General features: G+C 59.2%; 2 protein-coding genes and 1 long non-coding RNA gene across 6 annotated transcripts; 2 read left to right on the top strand and 1 right to left on the bottom strand.

Annotated features, from left to right (window-relative positions):
* Positions 1-568: 568 nt before the first annotated feature.
* Positions 569-15,135, top strand: EPHA1 (EPH receptor A1). The gene is given in 19 exon segments (XM_090287619.1): positions 569-713; positions 1,749-1,813; positions 5,598-5,879; positions 6,781-7,177; positions 7,416-7,571; positions 7,878-8,222; positions 8,357-8,484; positions 8,697-8,847; positions 9,287-9,383; positions 9,608-9,638; positions 9,640-9,666; positions 10,582-10,651; positions 10,654-10,707; positions 11,603-11,788; positions 11,962-12,350; positions 12,537-12,686; positions 12,949-13,142; positions 14,564-14,719; positions 14,806-15,135. Coding segments are annotated over 19 exon segments (3,039 nt in total). The 5' UTR covers positions 569-631; the 3' UTR covers positions 14,885-15,135.
* A 376-nt stretch (positions 15,136-15,511) lies between these two features.
* ZYX (zyxin) lies at positions 15,512-24,257 on the bottom strand. Of its 3 annotated transcripts, none has more exons than XM_090287612.1 (10): positions 24,233-24,257; positions 23,484-23,703; positions 22,811-23,010; positions 22,560-22,652; positions 21,943-22,461; positions 17,871-17,991; positions 17,576-17,745; positions 17,262-17,440; positions 16,271-16,391; positions 15,512-15,760 (listed from the first exon to the last, which is right to left on the bottom strand). In XM_090287612.1, the coding sequence occupies exons 2-10, from the start codon at positions 23,689-23,691 to the stop codon at positions 15,656-15,658; spliced, it is 1,716 nt and encodes a 571-aa protein (XP_090143738.1). In that variant the 5' UTR covers positions 23,692-23,703; positions 24,233-24,257; the 3' UTR covers positions 15,512-15,655. The 3 variants fall into 3 exon arrangements, with proteins under 3 accessions (XP_090143738.1, XP_090143737.1, XP_090143736.1); XM_090287611.1 differs by lacking the exon at positions 24,233-24,257 and adding an exon at positions 23,823-23,918 and having other exon boundaries at positions 23,484-23,706; XM_090287610.1 differs by lacking the exon at positions 24,233-24,257 and adding an exon at positions 23,823-23,918.
* On the top strand, positions 24,196-25,485 carry LOC150002279 (uncharacterized). Of its 2 annotated transcripts, none has more exons than XR_016513152.1 (2): positions 24,196-24,448; positions 25,091-25,485. It is a non-coding gene; the product is annotated as an uncharacterized LOC150002279 (long non-coding RNA). The 2 variants fall into 2 exon arrangements; XR_016513153.1 differs by having other exon boundaries at positions 24,196-24,452.
* Positions 25,486-25,585: the final 100 nt, after the last annotated feature.

Genomic DNA, 25,585 nt, shown 5'->3' with positions numbered 1-25,585 from the left:
TCTCCCAGAACGCACCTTGGGGCTCCCTCCTTTCGGGCCCTTGCCCAGGCCTTTCCCAACCTCTGCCGCCCAAAACGCAACACCCAGCGCCTACTTCCTGAAGGCTCACCTAAAACCCTCGCCGGCTGGGTCTGCTCCCTCTTCCAACCTCCCAGGTGCCTCTCTAAGGGCGGACCCCGCCCTACACTGGGGTTATCTAAGCCTTCCCCTGCTGGAGCATAAGCCCCTGCCTTCCCCGGTGTCTATTACAGTGCTGGGCCCTGAAGAAAGGCAGAGGGAGGAATACAGGGTGTCGTTTAAGTCCAAGGTAGAATTAGACTAAAGGCTGGATCAACGCTGGGTTGGTAAGGTTAGAATTAGGACTGGGTTAGTCCATTCCTAATCCCACCCACTAGGCGGCGCCGGCAGTCTCAATCGGGTCAAGACGCCTCCGGTTTTGGAAGTTTATTACCTGTCTAACAAGTTTCCTTTCTGCCCTACTGTCCCTTTAAGGAGGTGATCCAGGTGAGGCCGAGACTCCGCCCCCCGAGGCAGCCCCGCCCCCCACCCCCACTCCGCCCGCCTGGCACCCCCAGTCCTCCCGACCTGGCCCAGCGGTCCGGGCCACTGTCCCAGGTCCCGGCCCCGCGCCATGGAGCGGCGCTGGCCCCTGGGGCTCGGGCTGCTTCTCCTGCTCTGCGCCCCGCTGCCCCCGGGGGCGCGCGCCAAGGAAGGTACAGACCCCCGCCCCCGCCCCACCCCCTCCGCGGGCCCGGCTGGCACCCCCCTCCGGGAGCCGGCATTCCTGCGGAGGCCTCTCCTCGCGCCCCTCTCCCGCGCTCTACTTTTATGGGTCGCCAGGGGATCGACTGGCCAGGCCAATCTTTGGTCTTTGACCCCGAACAGCTGCTTTCACGGGCCAGTCACCCCGGCCCCTGCTGGGCAGCCGTTTGCGACTGGGGGTGGGGTGCAAGGAGCAGCGTCCAGACCCCCACCCCAGCCATGGCGGGGGTAGGGGTGGGGTCCTCATGACTGGGCAGTCTCAGCCTCAGGTGCCCAACCCAGAGGTGCGAACCCTCTGCCGTGGGAGGTGGAAGTCGCCTCGTTGTCAAAACCTCAGCCGGGGCGGCAGGGAGACCTGCCGCTGGGGGAAGGGTTGGCAGTCGGGGTGCAGGGGTTCTGGGATGTAGAGGTGAGGCCTTCCATGGGCAGGCTTGCCCACCCTCTCCTGCGGCCCCGCCTCCCCGACTTCTCTGACTCAGCTGTGCGTTGCACCCCACTGCACGCCCCGGATCACAAGCAGAGCGGGCCCTTTGCCAGGGGTGGGGGCCTCCCACTCAGAAACCACCTCTAAGGTCCCCGGTCCACCTCCTCCGCGATCCTGACCCCCAGAGGCTGAGCCACTGTCTCGCCCCTGCCCCCTTCCATTCTGCAGCTGACGGGCCCCCCGCTGAGTGAGGAGTGCAAGTCCTCTGTCGGGGGCAGCTCTTCCTAACGCTTCCTACGTTGACTTTGGTCAAAGAGTCAGCCCTCCACCCTTGCCCCACTGTGCCTTCCTCCTGTCACTGCAGAGGACAACGGGCTCTGAGTCCCGGGAGCTCTTCACTCCTTCCTGGGCCACGTTCCTCCCCTAAAGCCTCAAGAAGTCCCCGCTCCTAGGAACAAGGTGTCAGAGCCTGGGGGCTGGGGGCCCGGAATGAGGAATGTGGGCTGCACGTGGGGGGCCTCCTCCCCCGCGGGTGACGGGCCCCTTTCCTCCCCACCTCCAGTCACTCTGATGGACACAAGCACGGCTCAGGGAGAGTTGGGCTGGCTGCTGGATCCCCAGGATGGGGTAAGTGTCCCGGGATGGCAGCGAAGGGTCAGGATGGCTCAAGGCTGGGGGCCGGTGGGAAGCGGGGTGGAGAGGAGGGTGGAGGAACAGGGGAAAAGAGCAGGAAAAACTGGAAGTGCCTCCTCTGGGAGGGGGAGGGGAGGTGACTCAGAACCTCCTGAATGGGACATGGCGGGGGTCAGGCTTCACCCCATGGGGAATGCTTCAATGCCTGGCTCCTCCCCTCCCTGCCCCAGGGAGGAGGGGCTGAATACTCCTGAGGACCATCTGAGAGAATGGACCTTCCTAGGGGATGGTTGAGGACTGAGACCAAAACACAAAAGTATCCTCAGTTGGAGGTCCCCTCATCCCAATGGAGTTACCCAGATAAATTCCACGGGGTCAGGGAATCCCACAAAAGTGTATTCAAAGTCGTGTGCATGTATGCAGACATTTGTTTTTTCGGGAGAGGAGAGCTAGTTTTCATCACATTCTTCCAAGGCTCTGTGACTCCCCAAAGTTAGAAGCGGCCTCAGCAGAGGTCCCTGAGCCCATGGTACCTCCTCCATCCTCCCTGGTGCAGACACACCATTGCGTTCCAGCTTCTCCAAGTCCCTTGAATACTCCTAAATCCCAGGGAGCAGAGGTAGGATCCCATGAGTCCGAGAGAACACCTTTTGGCCACTCTGCCAAGCTGTCCAGGAACCATGCGAGGCTGGCCCAGTTGCCCTCAGCCCCCTTCTCTGGGTGGCCCCCTTTCCCTTTCCTATCGGCCTCTATTTCTGGGGTTGGGGTGACTTGCCTTCTTTCCCTCTGTCTCCTAGGGTCCTGGCTCAATCTCAGCTCTCCCACAGAGTAGCCTGTAATTAGAATTAATAGACTAAACCATAATGTATCCTACAGGAGGGGCTGCTTGGGAAATCCCGGATCAGGCCAGCCCTAATAGGCGCTTCATCTCATAAAGCAGCTAATCACCCCACAATGAGGGCCGTGGGCCCACCTGCTGGCTCCCACAGGCCTTCACTGTGCCCCTGCCACCTCCACCTGAATAAACTCTTCCCTAATTGGGCCAGAGTGGAAGCCAGGCGCCTTCCAAAGCTCAGACTAAACAGCACCGGGAGGGCCAGGAGACAGCAGCGGTCACACACTCCCACTCTCGTCCTTGTCCCCGCTCCTCCTCATCTTTTCAAAACACACACTCAGGTCCAGGCTTCCCAGAATGTACCCATGTAGCCGCCAGCAGCGCCTGAGTGATACGCTGAAAGGGTCCTTGTGGCTGATCCTGGGCAGCTGGTGGAGTTACAGCTGGGAACATCTGCTTCTCCTGGCTCCAGCTGCAGGCTGGCTAATGAGCTGCACACGAACCACCCACCTGCCCTCCACCGCACGCCCTCCACTTGGCTTCCTCATCACGGCTGTCTCTGATGAACAGGCTCTGGTGCCATTTACGGCCCCCGCTTCAGTACCTCAGCTACCCTTGCCTGATCTGTGAACTCCCCGACGTAACGCATAAATCTGTCCCTGCCCCATGCCTCCCCAAATGTGTAGTTTCCTGCCTTTTCCCAGAGCAGAGAATAGCCACGAATGCCCTCCCATTGGTGGAGGGAAAGGCTTGGGCGAGTGAACTTTCTCAGGGAAGGGCCTCCTAGTCTCTGCTCTATAAACTGAGGGGTTGCAACCCAAATATCAAAGGAATATTTTATAGAATTTTGGACTTTCTTTCTTAAGTTCATCCACCAGGGAACATACTTTAGAACAGCTAATATTTTCTGGAAAGGAAGAATAATGAAACAGAAGGCTTGCCCAGATCAAGACTACACAGGTCAATGGGACAGAATAGAACACTCAAAAACAAGCCCTCTTACATGAGATTTCAGTATGTGATAGCATTGAAATTGCAAATCAATGTGGAAAGTATAAGCTTGTCAATAAATCGACAATTGGATGCCTATAATTTTTTTCAAAACATCAAAATTGCATCTTCACACTGTCCAAAAAAAAAAAAAAAAAAAGGTTCTAGGGAGATTAAAATTTAAACCTAAAAACCAAACCTATGAAAATATTAGAAGAAAATATAGATCTTTATAAGTCTGGGAGGGGACAGCTTCCCAACCAAAACACACAACCCCAAAATCATAAAGGGAAAGACTCTAGATGTTATAAAAATGTTTAATATATGGCAACAGCAAAGACATTATTAGCAAATTAAATAGCAAGACAAGGAGAAAGTATTTGAAACATGCATTTCAAGCAAATGATTAATGTCCATAGTATTTTTAAAAAGCTCATCCAAATGAACAATCAAAACATAACAATAGATTATCCCAATAAATTCCATTAAACATAATTAAATAAATAAAAACTAAAAAATATATAGACTATCTGACAATAGGTAATTGCATAAAAATACAAATAGCCAGTGAACGAAAAAAATGTACAACCTCTCCTCAAAGAAATGTAAATTAAAATGGCAAGAAACTGCATTTTGTCTATAAGATTGCCCCAAAATAAGAAAATTATTAATATCCAGTATTGTTGAGCTTTACAGAAAATGAGTTTCAGGCATTGGTGGTGGAAGTATAAGCTGATCAAGTTGTTTTGGAGGTCAATTTGGCAAAATCTTCTTATAAAATGTATAGTGTGTTGACCCATTGATGTAGCAGTTCTATAGAAATCTTATAGAAATCTGCACGTGTTTATTTAAAAAACAAATCAAGACTGGGAGCTACCTAAATGTGCAACAATAGGTGAATGATTACCTAAGTTTTGGTACATCTATACAATGGATGACTATTTTACGGATTGCTAGAAAAAATTAGGTAGTTCTATATACATGTGTGTGGATGTCTTTCAAAGACTTTTGGTTAAAAACAAGCAGTATCTTACAGAATAACGTTTGTATGTTTTTTTACAAAATTTATGTTGAACACATACACACAGGAAGACATTCAAACATTTCTCTAGAAGCGCTGAAAATGGTCTGTCAAGCTTTACTCCCGAATGTTAAGAGTGGCTTCCTCTGACAGTGGGATGGGTGGATGGGAGAACTTTCCCTTTTTAATATATGTAAGTTTTCGTTCTTTGATTTTATAATAATCACATAGAGACATAATGACTAACAGCATAAACTCAGGAGCCTAGAGTGGCCGGGTCTACATCCCAGCGCTGCCTCTTACAAGCCAAGTGCCTTGGGCAGGTTATTTAACCTTTGCTGTGACTCAGTTTCCTCAGGGGAAGTGCTAGCCATTATTAGCTAAATTTAAAAAGTCAAAGTGAAAGAAATTTAAGGAGGGGGGGGCCGGGTGGTGTATAAGCCCCGTTACTGGAACGCTTGTGGGACAGGGTGGGATTCGCTTACGCAGAAGCGTTCTCTGCTGCTTCCTGTTCTCCAAAAGCTTAGAGGCCTCAATAGCAAAAATGGTCTCCTCGTCTCTGAACACGTAGGCAGAAAATTTTGTGAATGAGCTTTCGCTACAGAAGTCTGCCCTTCGGGTACTTGACGGCCTTGCTGATGAAACAGGTCAAAACTGGTGCTCTGACACTTGAACTTGGGGGTGCTACTTGAAGGGCCCAGAGCTGACTAGGGAGGTAGAGGGGATATTGTCTTGCCTATTCTATATCCATAGAGAACCGCGACCCTAGCGCTCAACCTACTATCCTGGGGCTGAGGGGTGGGGAGAGCACAGGACAAATAGCTTGGACCTGGTGGGTTCAGACACCGGCTTCCTCGCCATCAGCTCTAGAAAATGAGGGTTCCGTGGAGCAGGCGAAGACTGGGAGTCTGACCTCGACTTTCCTCTGGCAGTGGAGCGGGACGCAGCAGATGCTGAACGGGACACCCCTCTACATGTACCAAGACTGCCCGGTGCAAGGAGGCGGAGACACTGACCACTGGCTTCGTTCCAACTGGATCTACCGGGGAGAGGAGGCTTCGAGTGTCCACGTGGAGCTCAGGTTCACCGTGCGGGACTGCAAGAGTTTTCCTGGGGAAGCCGGGACTCTGGGCTGCAAGGAGACCTTCAACCTTCTGTACATGGAGAGTGACCAGGATGTGGGCATTCAGCTCCGACGGCCCATGTTCCAGAAGGTACTTTCACCCCTCGGGACCATTCTGACCCCTGCCTCACTCCTTTCTGCGTTCCCCACTCAGCTCAGAAAAAAAAGAAGGTGCCAGAAACAGGAAGAGAAAAGCTAGGTGTCAGACAATGAAAAGATGGTGGTGCCGGGGTTCAGAAGAACTGGATCTGAGTGCCTTTTCTGTTGCATCCCGACTTTGGGAGCATCACTTCCTGTCTCTGAGATTTGGTTTCCTTGTCTTAACACAGCGATAGTAGTGCCAGCCCCGTCTTCTGCCGGCACCGAGAGATACCAGCATGCCGTGGTAGAGGCCAGGAAGAGGTGTTGCAGCTTCTCCCATTAGTATCCGCGACCTTCTTGCGTGCCCTGTCCCCAAGAGTATTCCTAGAGCCGTGCAGGAAGGTGGTTCTCTGCTGGCTGTCTCTCCTAGCATTTCTTTCTTTCCTGCTCAAAAAAAGCCCTGGAATGCTGATGAGTGAGAAGCCTGTGAGGATAGGATGTGCTCACATTTTTTCCCCAAGAGACGATATTGTAAAACTTGTTATTAGTAATAAATTAATTATGACACACTATAACTGATCGCCCCATTGGCACTGAGGCAGAACCACAGCTTCCAAGAGCAGACATCATGGGAGCTGCAGTCCCCCTGCCTGGGCTCCCCACCTAGCTGTGTGACCTCCGACGAGGTCTCTAACCTCACCTGGCTGGCCTTTGTCCCCTTGGCTGTTAGGTGGGAATGGCTCTTCATTCCACCACCTCTCCAGATGGACTCGGAAGCATAACGCACGTAAAATGTTTAGCTCAGGGGCTCATGTGCGAGAAGTCCTTGGTTTATGGTCCTGTCATTGTAAAATATTAAGCAAGCAATCATTTCTGTTGTGTGGTTGCTCCCTCTCGCCCCACCTTCCCAGGTCACCACGGTGGCTGCAGACCAGAGCTTCACGATCCGAGACCTTGCATCCGGCGAGGTGAAAATGAACATGGAGCGCTGCTCCTTGGGCCACCTGACCCGCCGGGGCCTCTACCTCGCCTTCCACAACCCGGGGGCCTGTGTGGCCCTGGTCTCTGTACGGGTGTTCTACCGGCGCTGCCCCAAGGCCGTGCGCGGCTTGGCCCAGTTCCCTGACACTCTCCCCAGACCTGGCGGGTTGGTGGAAGTGGCAGGGACCTGCTTGCCCCACGCCCGGGCCTGCCCCGGCCCCTCGGGAGCCCCCCGCATGCACTGCAGCACCGATGGCGAGTGGCTGGTGCTCGTGGGGTGTTGCCTCTGTGAGCCTGGCTATGAGGAAGGTGGAGAGGGATGCCTTGGTAAGGAGACTCAAGGAAGCAGTGACAGCTCTGGGGAGGGGGACAGAGTCCAGGGTGCCAAAGGAGGGAGGGAAACCAAGACTCTGTGTCTGAGATTATGAAACTGGGTGAGTGTCCAAGGGCCCCAAGGAGACACATGCAGGGGTGTTTCCAGGACAGGGATGGGCGGTGGTAGGGAGGGGTGATTTTACCCAGAAAAAACACTGGACAACCACAGCTCTGTGCGCCCTCTCTCCAGCCTGCCCAAGGGGCTCCTACCGGGCAGAGGTGGGCCCACCCCATTGTCTCCAGTGCCCCCAACACAGCACGGCCAAGTCTGAAGGGGCCACCCTCTGCACCTGTGACAGCGGTCATTTCCGAGCCCCCGGGGAGGGTCCCCAGGCAGCGTGCACACGTGAGTCCCCCCAGGCAGGGCCTGGCCGCCTGTGAGGAGGTGCGGGACCTTGGCTGAGCCTGTGTTAGGATTGGGATTGCCCGGAGCTTATCAGATATTGGGCGCTGACTCTCTGGGGTGTCAGACACTCAGAGTGTCTCCCCTGCCCCTGCTCCCCGACCCAGCAATGCAGAGCTGAGATTAAGCTGCCTTTTCCTCGGTGGGAGTTGGATTTCCTGGCTGCCTGGCCTTCGGAGGCCTTTAAGAACTGGGGTGGTGGGGAGACAGCCACTTAGGCTTCCGCTCATGGCCCCTCTTCTCCCACAGGTCCCCCCTCAGCCCCTCAAAACCTGAGCTTCTCTGTTTTGGGGACGCAGCTCTCCCTGCGCTGGGTACCCCCAGCAGATGTGGGGGGACGCCGGGACGTGAGCTACAGCGTGGGGTGCTCTCAGTGTCAAGGAGCAGTGCCGGGTGAAGGCCCCTGCCAGCCCTGCGGGGAGAATGTGCGCTTCTCCCCGGGGGCCAGTGGGCTCACCACGCCTGCCGTGCGCGCTGCCGGCCTTGAGCCCTACACCAACTACACCTTTACCGTTGAAGCCCAAAATGGGGTGTCGGGGCTGGCCAGCTCCAAGCCCGCCAGCGCCTCGCTCAGCATCAGCCTGGGGCACACCGGTGAGAGGCCCGGGGAGGGGGGACCGGCCCTGGAGGAAACCACAAGAACAACCTGACAGGCAGGGAGCAATCAAAGAGCGACTCACTCATTTCCTCTTTTCTCCCAAATCCATGGGAACCCTCTGGACTCACAGAGTCACCACTAGGCCTGTCCCTGCGGCTGGTGAAGAAGGAGCCGAGGCAGCTGGAGCTGAGCTGGGAGGGGTCCCGGCCCCGCAGCCCCAGTGGGAACCTGACCTACGAGCTACATGTGCTGAACCAGGTGAGGACGCAGCCGAGAGCCTCCGCGTCGGTTCTTGGCTCAGCCCGGCATTCTAGCCTGGGCAGCTGGATGGCTCCCTTGGGATGCAAACCTGCGCTGCTCTGACTGTTCCCCAGCCCTCACCCCCTGCCTCCATGTGCTCCCAAGACCACCCATCCCCTCCGCCAGGTCTGACTCCATGCGGCCCGGTCAACACAAGTCCCCACCTACAGGATGAAGAATGGCACCAGATGGTTCCAGAGCCCAGGGTCTTGCTGACGGAACTGCAGCCAGACACCACGTACACCATCAGGGTCCGGATGCTGACCCCGCTGGGCCCCGGCCCTTTCTCCCCTGACCATGAGTTTCGGACGAGCCCACCAGGTGGGTGGCTTAATCGTTGCTCTGCCCCAAACTCGCAGGCATCTGTCATGCCACTGAGGCTTCTCAGACCCTGTTCCAGCCAGCGGCCCTCCCTCTCTCTCTGCACACACGCACACATGCACACCCGCCCCCACACACACGGCTTCAGGGGGACAGCCCCACCCAGGCTCACCCCCAGTCCCCCCATAGCGACCTCAGGCACACCCTGCAACACTGGCTGCAGCCGGCCGGCATCCTATCAGACCTCCTTACCGCCCAGTGGGTGCCGCGGTCCCTGCGGGCGGCCCTTCCCACGCTCTCCCTCACACGCACCTGTCCCCCCAGTTAGGGGACACATGCCCGAGGCCGATGGAGGGGCCTGCCCTGGGCTTGCCCTTCTGGCCCCCACCCACCCCTTTGGCTCTGAGCCCCCCAGACTCCCTCACCTCATGTGCCACAGTTTCCAGACACCTGACTGGAGGCGAGATTGTGGCCATCATCTTCGGGATGCTGCTGGGCGTGGGGCTGCTGCTGGGCATCCTCGTCTTCCGGTCCAGGTGCTGCTCCTACCCCTCCCCCGACACCACCCTGGGTCCCTTTGTCTGGGCAGAAGTCCCTGAAAGCAGTCCCGATGACCCTCCCATCCTCCAGGGCCAGAGCTCCACTGTGCCCTCGCCTTCGCCCTGCACCCTGGAGAAAAGTTAGCCAGAGCCCACAGGGTCCCTGAGGTGGCCCTGGGGCCCTGAAGAACTGTCCCCTCCCTGTCCCCTTCCCCCACCAGGAGAGGACAGCGGCGAGGGCAGCAGAGGCAGCGCCATCGTGTCTCCAATGTGGATGGAGGTGAGCCAGGAGCACCTGCACATGCATGCATGCATGTGTGTGTGCGCACACGTGTGTGTGTGCATGTGTGCACATCCTTGTGTGTGTGCGCACACGTGTGTGTGTGCATGTGTGCACATCCTTGTGTGTGTGCATATGCATGTGTTGGGATGTGCCTCTAGGGATGGGACCAAGGGGCCCACATTTCCTGGGCCCACTCGGGGGACACAAGTGCGCTCTATTGCCTTTAGGATTTTTGTGTTTTGCTACCTAATTAACTCCGGTTAATTAACTTTGTCCTGACGGCGCCCAAGAGGCTCCGTGCAATTACCTGTTAGCTGGTGGTGCTGCTGCACTGAACCCCGGGCTCTGGGCCGCCGCCCCCATCCTGGCTGGCCAGGTCCGTGGGCTGAGGCCAGGCAGGACGGGGACCGCTCGGCAGGCTCCCTGAAGTCCTCCGAGGCATGTGGGCTTTCTGCTGGCCACCTCATTAGGTGCCCCCCAAAAGGGGAGTCAGCAGCGGTCCACCCAAGTAACGGGGCAGGGGTGAGGTTTGTCTGGGAATGTGAACGAGCTGTGAGTGATTGGAGGAACATGGCGAGCAGGGGTGAGCAGGAAGGGCAAGGCGTCTGAAGCCGGGGTCAAGGAGCCGCGGGAAGATTGGGTAACGAGAGGCCATGCACACTTTCGGGTCTGGTTTCTGGACCCTGAGGGGTAAAGACCCAGGAGCTTTGCGCATAGACAGGAGGAAGGAAAGTTGGCTGTGGAGGCTTTGGTGCTGAGAATAGAGACTTGCTCCCACTTCAGCCAAAACAGGACTCCTCAGGGACCAGAAGAACGAGACCTTGGAGCCCTGCGGCCGGCCCCTCCCCCGCCTTCCTCCTGAGCCCTGAAGTTGGAGCTCCGGTGGCCCAGCCTTCCCTGTTCTCCCCGCAGAGGACAAGCTGTGGCTGAAGCCTTACGTGGACCTGCAGGCGTACGAGGACCCTGCCCAGGGTGCCCTGGACTTCATGCAGGAGCTCGATCCCGCCTGGCTGATCGTGGACACTGTCATAGGGGAAGGTGGGCGCTGCAGGTCCCCCTGGGTGGCAGCAGAGAGCTGCTTCCTTCCAGCCCTTCCCTGCCGAGCCCCGCTGGCCGCTCCTCTGGCCCAAGAGCTCCCAGATGAGTTCCGCTCTGCCCCACCCTCTCTCCTTGAACTGCTGTGGTCATGTTGTCACCCCCTTATCGAGTGTCCTGGAAGAGTCCCCGCCTCATGCACAATCTGCTTCTGTGGCTATGGAGTTTCTGATAAAGAGCTTTAGGCACATCCTCCTTGTCAACAGGAGGGGGCGGTCACCGTGCCCAGGCTCTGGCTCCTCTCAGATGGTTCCCAAACCTGGGGGAGGTTCAGAGCCTCCCTCACCCCGCATTCCACCCCACCAGGGCCCAGTGTCCTTGGGCTGCCCTGATCCCTTGGGTCACCGGGAGAAATGGATCTGAGCAGAGAACAAAGCTTGGCAGTGTCTTTGCTGACCATGTGGCCAGGCCAGCCAAGCTGTGACCGGAGGAACTTGCAGAAGAGAGTGGCAATGACCAGCCTCCCCAGTCACTTGTGCTGCTGGCTCCGGATGAGCCTGCCCTTCATGAATACATCCCAGGACCCGTGCACGTCACCCAGTGCTTACTGAGCACTTACTGTTAGCCAGGAGATGGTGCTGACCAGGGTGCAGAAATGCACTCCTGTCCCCGTCCCCTGGAAGGACACCCCACCCCCAGCCCCAGGCCTTATGCACAGTCTGCTTCTGTGGTTACGGAGTTTCTGATAGAGAGCACCCCTTCCTCTTTCTCAGAAAGGGCACGCCAGGTTTCTGATCCAGAGAAGGAAAGAGAACTGAGGGACTGGAGGATCTCATCTGTGCCCTCATGGGGAGCCTAACAGTGCATCAGACTATGACCCTGTTTTCTTTCTCTCCAGGAGAGTTTGGGGAAGTGTATCGAGGGACCCTGAGAATCCCCAGCCAGGAATGCAAGACTGTGGCCATTAAGACTTTGAAGGACACATCTCCCGATGGCCACTGGTGGAACTTCCTTCGAGAGGCAACGATCATGGGCCAGTTTAACCACCCACACATTCTGCACCTGGAAGGCATTGTCACAAAGAGTAGGAGGATCGGCGTCTGGCAGTCAGGGGGCAGGGGAGGAAGGAGGGTGTGAGACCACCGGACGTGGAGGGAAGATGTTTTACCAAGGGCAGGAAATCTGGTTCTCGTGGTTTTGGGTGGAGCTCGGGTGGAGGTTGCCATAGTGATGAGCTTTGTGTCCTTTGTGTCTCAGGAAAGCCCATCATGATCATCACGGAGTTTATGGAGAACGGAGCCCTGGATGCCTTCCTGAGGGTGAGGAGGGCAGAGGACCAGCTGGGCAGGGGGATGTACCACGGAGCCCCGGGGATTGGCTCCTGGTCCGGGAAAGGGCAACCCTGCCCATCCCCGAGCCCTTCCCTCCCCCTGCTGCAGGAGCGGGAGGACCAGCTGGTTGCCGGGCAGCTGGTGGCCATGCTGCTGGGCATTGCATCTGGCATGACCTACCTCAGCGACCACAATTATGTCCACCGGGACCTGGCCGCCAGGAACACCTTAGTGGGTCAGAACCTGTGCTGCAAGGTGTCTGACTTTGGCCTCACGCGTCTCCTGGACGACTTTGATGGTACCTACGAGACCCAGGTGAGAGCCCTGTACTCACTGTGTATACATCTGCACACACAATTTCATGCCACGTATACAGGCACACATGCAAACAGGGACCCATGCTCATGTGGACATGCTGCCTTCATGGAGGAGGGGTATGTTTTCACCCCTCCTCTCCATGCCCTGAAATGCATCACCCTTCCATCCTATGGACTCTGTTAGGGAGGGAAGATCCCCATCCGGTGGACAGCACCTGAAGCCATTGCCCATCGGATCTTCACCACGGCCAGTGACGTGTGGAGCTTTGGAATTGTGATGTGGGAGGTGCTGAGCTTTGGGGACAAGCCCTATGGGGAGATGAGCAATCAGGAGGTGAGCCTGAGTAGCCCCCGCACTCCAGCCTTCTCCCCAAATCCTTCCTTGGCTCTTTCTGCACGTATCCTCATTTCTTCTTCTGGGCCCGTAGCTTTTCTGCACTTCTATTCCCTCTGGTCCCCTCCGCTTCACCCTGTTCTCCTTACTATTGGTCAGGAGGTGGGGAGGGTGGGGTTAGAGGCGCCTTTGCAATGATCTTGCAAGGATTGCCAGGTTAGCCTCTTGCCTAGGACCTCAACTCCCCGGTCCCCTGCTGCAGGTCATGAAGAGCATCGAGGACGGGTACCGGCTGCCTCCTCCCGTGGACTGCCCCGCTGCCCTCTATGAACTCATGAAGAACTGCTGGGCCTACGACTGCGCCCGCCGGCCCACCTTCCACCAGCTGAAGACACAGCTAGAGCAGCTGCTGGACACACCCCACGCCCTGCGGACCATGGCCAACTTTGATCCCAAGTAACCACGCTGGGGAGGGCAGCAGGATTCACAGGGCAGATCTGGGGGAATGGAAGTGGGCTTTCAGCCACGTCCACCCAGTGCTGGGCGTGCACAGCCCCTAACGGGGGGCGTGACCGCAGTCTGCGCCCTCGGGGAGTGTCCACCCAGGGCGGAGATGCAGTCCCACCCTTGACAGCTGTATCTGATGGAAGCTAGGAAGCCAACAGGGAGGTGGGAGGCACATGGAGGCGGGGCTTACAAACCCCTGCTCCCGGAGCCTGGTCACTTAGACCAGCATGGAGAAGACAGAGCCTGGCAAGTGATGGGCAGTGGGATGAGTGTCATGACTGAGAGGAAGCCTTGTGGGGTCCGGGAAGGCTCCCGGATCACAGGCCCAACATGGGTGTGGGGCGCTGGGGGCAGGCTGATTGCAAATCATGCAGGGTGACGGCAGTTGCCAGTGCCCAGTCCCGGGGCAGCGACCAGAGATGAAGCTGGAGAGGTAGCAGGGTCGCTACTAGGAGGGCCAGCCCTGCAGAGAACTTTGGACTTTATCCTGAGCACAGAAAAGTATTGACCAGTTTTTAAAAAAACTGCCCATGGGAGGGACAGGGTCAGAATTGTGTTTTATCAAAAACATTGGCAGGATGTGGAGAAGGAACCGGTGGGAAGGGTGAAGGGGAGGCGGAGGAGACGGGCAAGGCTGGACTTCAAATGTTTTATCGGGTAAACCAGCCCTGGCATGCTGGCCCCTGTATCAAACCACCATATATAACCTTGTTTCTGGGAGAAAATGTGCTCCAACTTCTGAAACTATCTTTTGGAGCACAGCGCGCTCGTACCCTGGAGACTGCATGTGCTAATCTTTCTGGAATGTTGGATATTTTTCCCCCCCGTAGATTTACTTTGCTAATGGTTTTTGGCTCTGGCTGGCTTTAGTACAGGAACACTCATTGTATTGTGGGTGTCAGAGTGCAAGAATAACAGCCGAGGTTGGAGGTGGCAACCGGGGGCTGCTCCCAGAACTCCAGAACTCCAGGGGCCACCCCGGAATGAGGCAGGACCACACTGGGATTCCAGGTCTCAGCTGCGGTCGTTCACACATTCGTGTCTTCACCAGCCCCCCACAGATTGCCCAGAACTGGCCACTCCAGTCCGTGGAGATGGATGGGCTGGTGGTAACCTTGTGTTGGGAGCGTTCAGGGCTGCCACCTCCCCCAGAGCTGTCTGTCTGCCTGCTGCCATGAGCCACCAGGAAGCAGGCCAGGAAATGTGTTCACCGACAATGGCCTGGCTAATCCACAAAGCCTTGATAATCTCCGTGCCCAGACACCAACTAGAATGCTGGCTGCAGATGCCCCCAGGCTGAGCCTGGGGGGTGTTTCAGAAAAGCCGAGGACAGCCCCCTGTCCCCGCCTGAGGTAGCCTGTGTTCCCTAGGGTGACCCTTCGCCTGCCCAGCCTGAGCGGCTCCGACGGGATCCCCTACCGCAGCGTCTCTGAGTGGCTGGAGTCCATCCGCATGAAACGCTACATTCTGCACTTCCGCTCAGCCGGGCTGGACACCATGGAGTGTGTGCTGGATCTGACAGCTGAGTAAGGACCCTGGGACCCGGCAGGGGAGGAGTGTCACTACTAGGGTCTGAGCCCACACACTCACGAACCCTTTTCCTTGACCACAGAGACCTGGTGCAGATGGGGATCACGCTGCCTGGACACCAGAAGCGCATTCTTTGCAGTATTCAGGGATTCAAAGACTGAGCCCTCCTGTCCCCACACCTGTCCTCAGGAAGCAAGGATGGGGCCAGGGTCACTCTTGTCCCTTCCCTCAACCTCCCAGGCCTTGGTGCTGCTCCCGCCCGCCCGCCTGCCTGCCTGCCCACCCTTCTCTGAGGAACTGCCCTCTAAAGCCTGGGAGCCTCTGTTTTCAAAAGGGAGGTCGGGGGAGGGAGGGTTTAATATATATATACATACACATATATATTTTTATAAATAAACAGGAGCTGAGTTTTCACCTTGACCCCTGGTTTTTTATCCCTCCATTTCCCTCATCTGGAGCACAAAAGAGTCAAGTGCTAAGAATTCTGGAAAAGAACGTATTTATTTGTAGCTGCAGCCACAACCTGGAGGCACGGGGGCAGGTGGGAATGTCCACGCCAGTGAGCCCAGCCCAGTCCAGCCTCCCTGGGGCTCAGGGGGGCTCCCGGCCCCCAGCAAGCAGAGCAGAGGCTGCTGGGCGGACAGCTGAGAGCCTGCGGGCAGCGGTGAAAGCAGCGGCGCTCGACATGGCGACCCTCGGGTGCGGTGCCTGGAGCGTGGTGGGAGGTCCCTGCAGGATGGGGGAGACCTGGAGACCCTGGACGGGGGCTCTGCAGCCTGGTCTCCTTGGACACTGGGAGGGGTTGGGAACGCAGGGAGGGGCTGGACATCAAACATAACTGAGTGGGCAGGGCCAGTGGGGGGGCGGTGGTCTCAGTGTGGGTGGTCCGCTGACGGGGAAGGGACTCGCGGTGGAGAAGGGCCCGTCCTCACTCAGGTCTGGGCTCTGGCCGTGTGGCACTGGCGGCAGAGCGCGTGGCCTTCCAGCGGGAAGCAGCCGTTGTCGTCTGCCTCGATGGACAGCGGCTTCCCACAGTCCTGGGAGGACGAGCGCCATGGTGGGCAAGGCCGCCGCGCACCCCCGCCCTTCCGCTCGGAAGACCAGGTGCTTCGTGGCTCACAGCCGGTGTCCTCACTGGGCCCTGCACCCAGCGACACCCACCCCAGCTCACCCCCACTTCTGTCCCCTCGGCCTCCAGGCCCAGGATGGGCGGTGGGGAGAGCTGTGCCCCTCCCTCCCAATAAAGGAACCCCTCCCACTGTCCCAACTGCATTCACTTCTTTCCTCTGACCCTCCCTGGGACCCCAACCCCCTGCGACACAGCACGGCACCCGCCATTGCGCAGTCTCCTATCCTGGTCGATCTGCAACGCAGCGACCCCCCAGAAACCCCACATCCCCTTCCTGCAGTGACCAGAGCATCTGGGCCAGGCAGGCCTGGCCCTGCCACGGACCACCCTCAAAGCTGCAGCTGGCACGGCCCACCCCCCCATCCCGCGAGCCATGTCCCCACGCCACCCAGCCCGCGCGGGCCGCAGGGACACGCACCTCACACTTGTAGCACTTCATGTGGAAGTTCTTGTCCAGAGCGACGACGCGCACTGTCTCCTCGCGGCCTGGCTCAGGCATGATGGGCTCCGCGCAGACGGAGCACCTTGGCGCGTACTGCCTGGAGGGCAGCCAGAAGGCGGAGTCAGGGTGGGGGCCGGGGCACTGGGGCTGGCCCCTGCGCTCGGACAGGAGACGGCGGTGGCAGGGCAACAGGCGGACTTCTCTGCCAGTCTCGCCCCGCACCGTGAGGTGCAGGAAGCCCAAGAGGAAGGCCTCAGGCCAGGCTCCATACCTGCCCTTACCAAGGGGAATTTCCGCCTCTCCCCTCCCCTTCCCAAAGGCCCCTCAGCCCCGAACCGCGACCACCAGGTCCTCACCCCTGTCACATCCATCCCACAGAAAGCACACCCAGAGGTGCCCCTCTGGTTCCATTCCTGGATCCCTGGCCCAGGCTCACTCCCCACTACGCAGGTGGGTCTGCCTGACTGCTGGGGGTACAGAGGAATGTGAGGTCCTGGCCACCCCAAACACAGAGGTGGGAGCCAGGTTCTGCAGGGTCCCCTGTACTGCCCTTTCGCTACCTTACGGGATTTTGCTGCTGGCCAGAGAAAGCAGCGACCTTGCAAACGCTTTGCAGGGGGAAACCAGAGCTCCAAACAACTGGTCTCCAAAGGAACTTTTAGAACCTCGCCCGTGTGTGAGACGAAGTCTCTCCAGCACGCGTTGCTGAACCCAAGACCACAACCGAAAGAAGCCTCCGTGAGCCAAGGGGCCAGCGGGCCGGCCGGGAGCACGACTTGCTACCCAGGCCTAAGGCGCGTGGACAATTCAGTCCAGGCGAACTGGCCTCTGCCACCTACAGGCAGGACGTGGGGCCGGAAAGCGAGACCAGGGCTGTGGAGCTGGGTCGGGGTCAGGGGGCAGCCCGGCTCCCAGACAAACCGCGCTGGCCCCAGTGACGAGCCCAGAGTGGCCAGCGGGTCCTCACTTGTGGTAGTCGGGGACGCAGTGGGGCCGGTTGGCCTGGTCCACGATGAAGGAGGTGCCCTCCAGGGGGCAGGCGCAGACCACGCAGGTGAAGCAGTGCGGGTGGTAGGCTTTGCCGGTGGCCCTCAGCATGCGGTCCGTGATGGGCTGCCCACAGGTGTTGCACTTCTCCAGGGTGTCCTGAGAGGGCCGCGGGAGGATGTTGGCAGGGACCTGGCACCCGGCAGCCAGCTGCGGAGGCAGGGAGGCCCCCCCATCTGCCCCAGGCCCCTGGCTGGCCTCGGGGGGCGGTCCTCAGCCCCAGCCCGGACTCACGGTGTAGCAGCGCTCACAATGCGGCGCCCCCTCCAAGCTGTAAAACTGCTGTCCCTGCAGCTGCTGCTCACACTGGTGGCAGGTGAAGCAGGTGATGTGGAACAGCTGTCCCAGGGCACGAACCGCAGGCTGCGCGCGGGCCAGGGGCTGGTGACACCGGCCGCAGGACTCTGGGGAGGCCAGACGAGAGAGAATAAATAGGAGGAAGCTTGCCAAGGATCCCCCGGCTCAAACAGCTCCAGCCAGCAGCCACGGAGCGGGAGACAGGTGTCCTGTCAAGGGGCAGGGGGCTCACCGCTGGCAGCCACGTTCTGCCTCTGAGGATGCTCCATGTCCTGCATGAACTGCTGGGTCAGCTGCTCTAGTTCCTCCACCTCCTTCAGAGTCAGAGGTCCTGGGGCTCCCGGGGAGCGCACCTGAAAGCCCAACACTCTCTTGATACCTCTCAAGGATCACCCCCTCCAAGAACACTCCCCAGCCAGCTTATCCACTTCCTTCTAAGGAGGACTAACTCCCCTCCCATCTCCCAGATGCTCAGGGTTCACCCTGAAAGCTCCTCACTCCCTGTCCCAGACCCAGCACCACACAAAGAAGGGAAGGGGATGACCCTTCCACCAGCTTCGTCCAACACCCCCCACCCCGGCCCCGGCAGCCACAGACAGGCCAGAAGGACTGAGCGGACGAAGGCCACACACACAACAGCTCAGGCCACGCACACAGCAGCTCAGGTCACGGAAGCACCAACTCCACAGAGCATGCTCAGACGCGGCCCCCCAGGGGAGAGGGCCTCACACCCAGGCGCACACACACCTACCCGTCCTGCCTGCCACTGAGCAGCCCTGTCAGCGTGAGGATACAACACAGGTTAAACCCCGAGGGCTGTCTGCAGCGGCCCAGCCCCCAGCCCCCCACACGGAGGGCCACGACCCTCCTCAGAGAGAGTTCCTGTTCTACCTGACCTCACGTTCTCCCCTGGAGGCCTCAGAGAACAGCCCATCCTAGGTCAGCCCACACCTATTTAGGGGATCCTGAGAGGGGTGAGGTTAGGGTGCTCCTCCTGGTGGGAAGCACCAGGAGACGCCACAAGGGCTGTCTGACCTGTACGGCCATGAGACACCCCACCCCCACCCCCGGGAACACTGGCTGGTCTTCTGTTACTGGAGAAGCCCCCCCAGGACTGAGGCCACTGAACGTTCAGCCTGCCCTGGCCTTCACTCCCGCAATGCCTGGAGCCTCAGTGTGCCAGCTACCTCCCCCTCCGCCCGGGCCCCAGCACCCTCAGCCTGTCTGTACCCAGACAGGGCTGCATCTGCCCGGAAAAGCAGACCCAGAGAAGCCCCAGCTCTTAGCTCACTCAGCGGTGGGCTTTCCCTCTCTGCCTGCCGGCATCAATGTCCCAGCTTCAATGCCATGCCACCCAGTCCTCTAGCTCCTCAACCCCAATGGCTCCAAACGTCCCTCCATCTTGGGCACCTTCCACCACGGGACACCCTGGACCTGAGTCATGAAATCTCTTTACCTCCAAGACCTTGGGCTTGACCTCCAACCAAACCTCCACCCCCTTCACCATGTGTACCCACTAAGGAACCTACTCAGAAAGGCTTTCTTTTCCTGCCTCCCAGCCCTCCCAGTGGGCCTCCCCCCAAGCCTGGCCCCTTGGCCATCTATTTGTACAAGGCTCTCCCAGCCACTCTTGCCACGCGTGGCCACCATGGCTCCTCTGGCCCAACCTCAGCCCTGGCCATTCCACCCGCTTCCTGTTTCTGCCTCCAGCCTCAAAAGGCAGGTAGAGAGATCACTGAGGCTGCAGAGTGAGCGCAGGGTGCACCACAGGGCCGCCGGTGGCCCCCAGCCCCCACTCGGCTGTCTGGCTTTTGGCTCCTGCGGGTTCCCAGTGGCCTTTGCCACGGCAGCTGCTCTGAACCTTTTCCACCTCCTCGAGCCCCTCGCTCCCTCTTGCTCACCGATGACCTCACCTCCTACATGGCTGGGAGGATGGAAGCCGGCCAGCTCAGGCTCCCCCCGCGTCCCTCCTCTCCACAGGAAACACTGTGGTGACACTGTCCTTGCTCCCTGGGAAAGCCACGGTCAGTGCGGGGGCGGGGGGGGGTGTCACCACGTCTCCTCCAGACTCTATCCCAGCAGCAGCCCCTGCTCTCAGAGAGCTCGAACCTCTTCTTCATCAGCTTCTTCCTCCTGGTTCACACACACACACACACACACACACACACACGCACGCACACACACGGCCATCTCTCTGCCAACCTCAGAGAGCAGGCTACACGAACCTCCATTCTAACTGCCCACACAGTCCTCAACCCCGTTCATGGTCCCCACAGATGGACCATTGTACTGCCAACAGTGACTTTCAAATTGTCACATCTGTGGCCTTATTGCAGTCCTCAAACCCCCATTGAAGAGTTGCTGGCAATCAAATTCCGTCCCCAAGACCCCACCCTGACTTATGCTCCTCCTCCTTCTGCCACTGTTTCCCTCCCACGTGACCAACAGGGGCACCCCTCAAGGTTCCTCCCAGGCCCTCAGCTCCATCTGCGTAAGCACCCTGCGCTGAGTCAGTACCACTGCCACCCCTGCCCCACCCCCCATGACAACCTTGAGTCCCCAGCTTCTCCCAAAACCCAGCCTCCATTTCTAACTGAATGACAGTCCCAGCTGAAGGAGAGTCCTCCTGGAACCTGTTGCTCAACACGCTGACAGCTGGACCACCACCCCCGCTTCCGGTCCAAAGCATTTCCCCTTCTGACTTCTCTATTTTGTCAAAATACCCACATTCATTCCACAACACACCCAGGCATTTTTGTGCCCTCCCCCTCCCGTTCCAACTGCTTATCAGTTTCCAGGTCCTGGCGGCATTTCCTTCGTACCCGGCCCTAGGCGTGAATCCCAACAAGTCACTGACCTCCTACCTCTAGCCCACACCTCTGTTGGGAACATTCCCAAAAGCCTCCAAAGGCAAGGCGGTCACCAGACCTCTGACCCAGCCACACACCTACTCAAAAACTAGGAAGGGCCTGGCAGGACTGACTGGCTCAGTCCATAGCTCTGTAACTTCCCCGAGGAACCTTCTCCTCTCTAGTCTCCAAACGCTCTGGCTCATTTGTGCCCTTGAGTTCTGCCCATGCAATTCCCAGCCCAGCGCCCTTCACTTTCCCCTCTGGATTCTGAAGTCCGACCATCCGTCAAAGGCACACCAGAGCCAAGACGTCTTTCCTAATGTGCCAGCCCAGAGGCGGATTTCACGGCGGGCGCACCGGGCGCGCGCCCTGGGCCCCGACTTCTGAAGGGCCCCCGCCAAGCCCCAACTTTACACTTTTCTCTAATGACACCAAGTTTGGTTTCATGACTACACTGCATAAAATAGGGTTAACATGTATTTTTATTTCCCTTGTCTCTCTTTTTTTTTAAGGGGCCCAATATTTTCTTCTGCGCCCAGGGCCTCAACCGACCTTGATCCGCCTCTGTGCCAGCCCAATGCTGACTCCCTGCTCGGAGCCCCCACAGCACAGGGTTCTGCGCGGCTCCTGGGTACCAGACCTCTCTTCCTACTGGGACAGCACACGCAGACCCCGACATTCCTGCTATCGGTTTACTGGGCAGCTGCTCGGACTAGACGACCAGCAGGCCCCCTGCCACTCAGAAGCTCTCATCCCTGAACTAGAAGGCAGGAATGAGAGCTCTTCCATTTGGGGCACTCACTGGCTAGCTAAAGATGCCAGCCCTTCGTATGTGTTAGCTCACCTTAATCTTCACAACCATTGCATGGGGCGGGGTGGGTAGTGTTATTTCAAAGATGGGGAAGTGAGGCCCCACGTTCACCTCGCTTGCCTAGGACCGTGTGAGTTGGGGAGCCGGGAATTCTATCCCAGGTCCAGCTGACTCCCTCAGGCTTAACCTCTTTGAGAGATCTCTTCCGCCCTGAGGACAGAGCATAGTGCCTGGCACTCAGCCGGTGCTGCTACCCTTATCGGCAGATGCGCCCTTGGGCAGACTGAGTGCTCAGAGAAACCGAGATTAGCTCAAGAATTCAAGAAGAGGGACAACCACGGCTGGACTGGTGATGAGCTCATCACCTGGGACAGGTGAAAGGGAGAGTCCACCAGCCCTCTACCTCATTCCCAGTCTGTGCTCCTCCCCACTCCTGGCCAGGCCCCACCCAACCCCAGCCCCTGCCAGGCCCCCTCCAGAAGAGCCTTTCCTTACCGTGTGCCGCCAATCCAACCCGAGAGGCGGGCAATGCCTACCCCACCAACTCCACTCACTCATCTTCGCCCTCATTGTCTGGCTCCTGGCTTATACCCCTTCCCTCGGCCCCCAGGTCTCAGCCTGGCCCTCCCACCCTCCCTCACCTGGTTTTGGTTTTGAGCCGGTGGGGGCACTGGGTGCTGCTTCTCCTGCACACGGGGCTTCTCTCTCTGCTGAGCATAGGTGAAGCTGGGGGGCTGAGGGGAGCCTGTGCTGGTGGAAGAGGGAGCTTGGGGGGGGCCCAACTTTTGATTGGGTTGTGACCCGGGTCCACCTGGGGCTCCAGAGCTGAACTTGGAAGCCACAGGAGTAAACTTGGGAGTCACTGGAGAAAACTTAGGGGCTGGAGGTGGTGCTGGGGCACCTCGAGGCTGACTGCTAGCCAAAGGCACAGGCTGGGGCTGGGGCTGGGCGTGCGGCTGGACCTGAGGCTTTGCCTGGGGCTGGGGCTGGGGCTGCACGTGGCTCGGAGGCGGAGGCTGAGCTTGGGCCTGGGGCACAGGCTGGGAGCTAGAAGGGGCTTTCCAAGGAGGCAGGGGTGCCGTGCCCCCAGCTGCAGGCTTAGTACTGGGTTTGGGAATGAATGGGGTGGTGACTGGTGGGGGTACATATCCAGATGATACCTGCAAGGGGAGACGGAGAGGTAGAAAAGTGTGGTTAGGGGAGGGCGCTGCCCCCCCAATTCTGTCCCCATTCCTTTTCCTCCTCTCCTGGTCCTCACCCGGGCTTTGAAGGGGTCATTCCTTGTCATATCATCCAGCAGCGAGGACAAAGAGTCTATCTCCAGATCGATACTGCTCACCTTCTCCCTGGGCTGGAAGGTCAAGGGTCAGAGCATCCATCCCAGTCCTTCACTCCCATCCACGCCATCAGGGCAGAGGCACAGGGGTGGTCAGAGGAAAGGAGCCCCCTCTCCTTCGCTTCAGGGTGTTTCTGCACAGCAACCCCCCCCCCCCCCCCAGGCCTCCATACCTGTGGTGCCTGCGGGCCGTGGGCCTCAGGCCCTCCCTCCTCCTCCAGGGGAGGTGGTGGGGAAGGGAAGATCTCTTCCTCTAGAGGTGCAGGGGGGAAAAGTTCCTCGATCGGGGGAGGGGGAGGTGGGAAGGCACCTCCCAGGGTGCCCTCCGCATCCTCGGCATCCCCAAGGAGGGGTGGGGGCGGTAAGGGAAGGTCTGGGGTAGGAAGGAGAAAAAGGGAGGTCAGCAAGAGCCCCTCAACACTCTTCCCTAAGTTCTCCTCTTTCTACAACTCTAACCTCTCACCCAAAAACTCTCTCAGGGGTCCCGGGGCGTGAGGGACGGAAACGGGGGCGCAGGTCACCCTGGAAGCACCGGGTCAGGGACCGCCGGGGGCTTGGCGCAGGAGCGGTGCAGCTCCCGTTACACTTCGGAAAACGGACCCGGAGGGAAGATTCGTGCCCCACATTCCCACCTCCCACCCCCAGGCGGGGGACTTGGACCGGTCCCAGGAGCCCTGGCTCCCAGCCAGGAGCTCCGCGATGAGGTAAGAACATCTGCTCGGGACAGGGTGCCTGCGCCCAGCCCCCTCCGCTGCAACCTTTCCAGACACCCCCACCCCCAACCCCGAAGCCACTGCCCCCCGGCCCGGCGCCCGCCGCAGTCCAGCCCCCGGCCCCGCCGCATACCTTCCGGGGGCGGCGGGGGGATCTCGCCCACCCGGCCCATCTGTGCGCGCTGGGCCCCGGCGGCCGGGTGAGGCTCGCTGTCCCCGGGCCGAAAAGGATTCACTTTGGGCTTTGGGGCCACCACTGGGCCAAACTTCTTCTGCGGGGCGTAAAAAGCCGGAGCCGAGACCGAGACGGAGATCGCGGGAGACGGGCGGGGGGCCGCCATGGCCAGGCCGGGCTGCTGGGGGTGGGTGGCCGGATTACGCGGCGCCGAGCCGGGCGTTGGACCCCCTGGCAGGCCCAGCTCCCCTCGGCGTCCCTGCGTCCCCTCCCCGTTGGCGGCTCCCCGCGCCTCACCGCGGGCTGGAGCGTGCGCGCCGCGTCTCTGGTGGCCGCCTGGGCGCCGGGTCCACGGACTCTGCGTCCGGGTCCCGCGCAGCCTTTAGCCGGCGGGGGTGGGACGAGGGGGCAGTGGGAGGAGGGAGGGGGCGGGGAGAGCGAGGCGCAGAGACCATACAAGGAGCGGCCCGGAGAGGGGGCGGGGAGAGGCGGGGAGAGCGACTGGGCAGGAAACTCCCCCAGGAAGGGGACCCGGTCCTGCCCCTGGGCCTGAGGCTCCGCGGAGGTCCTCCTGCGCCCACCCTCGCCCTTGCCCCCCAAACCCCGGCCCGCCGCGGACCACCCCTCCCCGAGCACAGGCCTCTGATGTCATTTCCTGACATGCCCCCCCTCCATGCCCGACCCGCGGAGCCCAAGATCTGACTCACCGTCCCCGTTACGGGATAAGCCGGCGGAGGTCAGGCGGGTGCCCGGGAGGTGCAGCCCTTTGCGACTCCGCCCCGGCCCAGCCCCCTTCTCTCCGGGCCTGCAGTTACCTGTCCCTGCCACCTCCCCACCGAGCGTCCAGCCCTGCGCCCCAAGTCTCCTCCAGGTCGGCCGGGACTGGCCAAGCTGGGATGGAACAGGGCTCCGGGGTGGACCAGGTTGGTGAGTGAGCGTTCTCCCTGCGCACGCCCCCCAAGCCCCGCTGTGACCCGGCTGGGGGTGTGTGAGCGCGAACCTCAAGTGTCCTTAGGGGATCCTAACTCGAAATCCTGGGCAGCCCCTTCAGGCTTCTAGGAATTCGCACCATGCGCGCCCCCGCCTGCAGATCTGTGAATATTTGGGGGAGGGCGAGGCGGGGACAGCGGAGCTAGGGAATGAAGGTGCGGGCGGGCGGGGCGCACAGGCGAGGGCGGGCGGCCGACTTGGGCTCCGAGAGAAAGAGCGTGGACGCGGGCGACACGCCTTCGACCGTCCCTAAGCGCCCACAGTGACCCCTCAAGGAGCCTTTGGGTGGCGAGGCGGCCCCCCGGGGGTTCGGAGACTGCGCTCTGGGGAGCCACCCGCTGGCCGGACCGAATTGCTCTGCCTAGCTCTCCGCCGCAGGCTACGCCAAAGGGACAGACTTGGGGCGATCGAACGCGGAAACTAACCAAATTGCCGCCTGTGTTCTTGCACACTCACTGCTTACAAACTATAGAGTCATATGGCCTTCCGGCCTGTAAATGCAGTATCACACTTCCGGGCGCTGCCTTTTCTCTGCCATCTGAGGCAGTTCCCTTGTGCACACCCTACGGTTTCAGTTCCTGGCCCTTCAAATCGGCTACAGCCTCCTGTCGACGAGCACCTGGCCTCTGCTGTAGAGTTCATCCAGATCGACCCCTGGCATTGACCAGGAGAAAACAGGCCGGGAGCTTAAGAGAGCGGCCCAGGATCGCGTCCAGTGAGCCCCAAGGTCTGGGTTAGAACTGGGTGTCTTGAGAGCTCTAATGTCAGAGCTCCCGCTCTCAACCCTGGGGTCAGGTGAAACAACGCTGGAGACAGGAATGCAGAATGAGGTCAGGGGGCAGAGACTAGCCTGAGTGGGTGCCTCTTCATTCTCTGCACTTCATTTTCTCTGTGTGTAAAAGAGCGATGATATTTAATCCACTCACTGTATTGCATTATATGGCGAAATAAATGAAATTCAATATGTGAAGTGTTAGGTAATACTTGGTATTATTATTCAAGTCCTAGTTCTGCCCAGAATGGAAATTCTGACAGGTTAACTGAAGGCCGTTATTCAAAATGTCCCCTCT

Source organism: Furipterus horrens, unplaced genomic scaffold (genome assembly GCF_987537825.1).
Source record: "Furipterus horrens unplaced genomic scaffold, mFurHor1.1.pri manual_scaffold_9, whole genome shotgun sequence".
In the NCBI taxonomy this organism is placed as follows: Eukaryota; Metazoa; Chordata; class Mammalia; order Chiroptera; family Furipteridae; genus Furipterus; species Furipterus horrens.
Note: the sequence above shows the minus strand (reverse complement) of the source record. Positions and strands in the feature narration are given on the sequence as shown.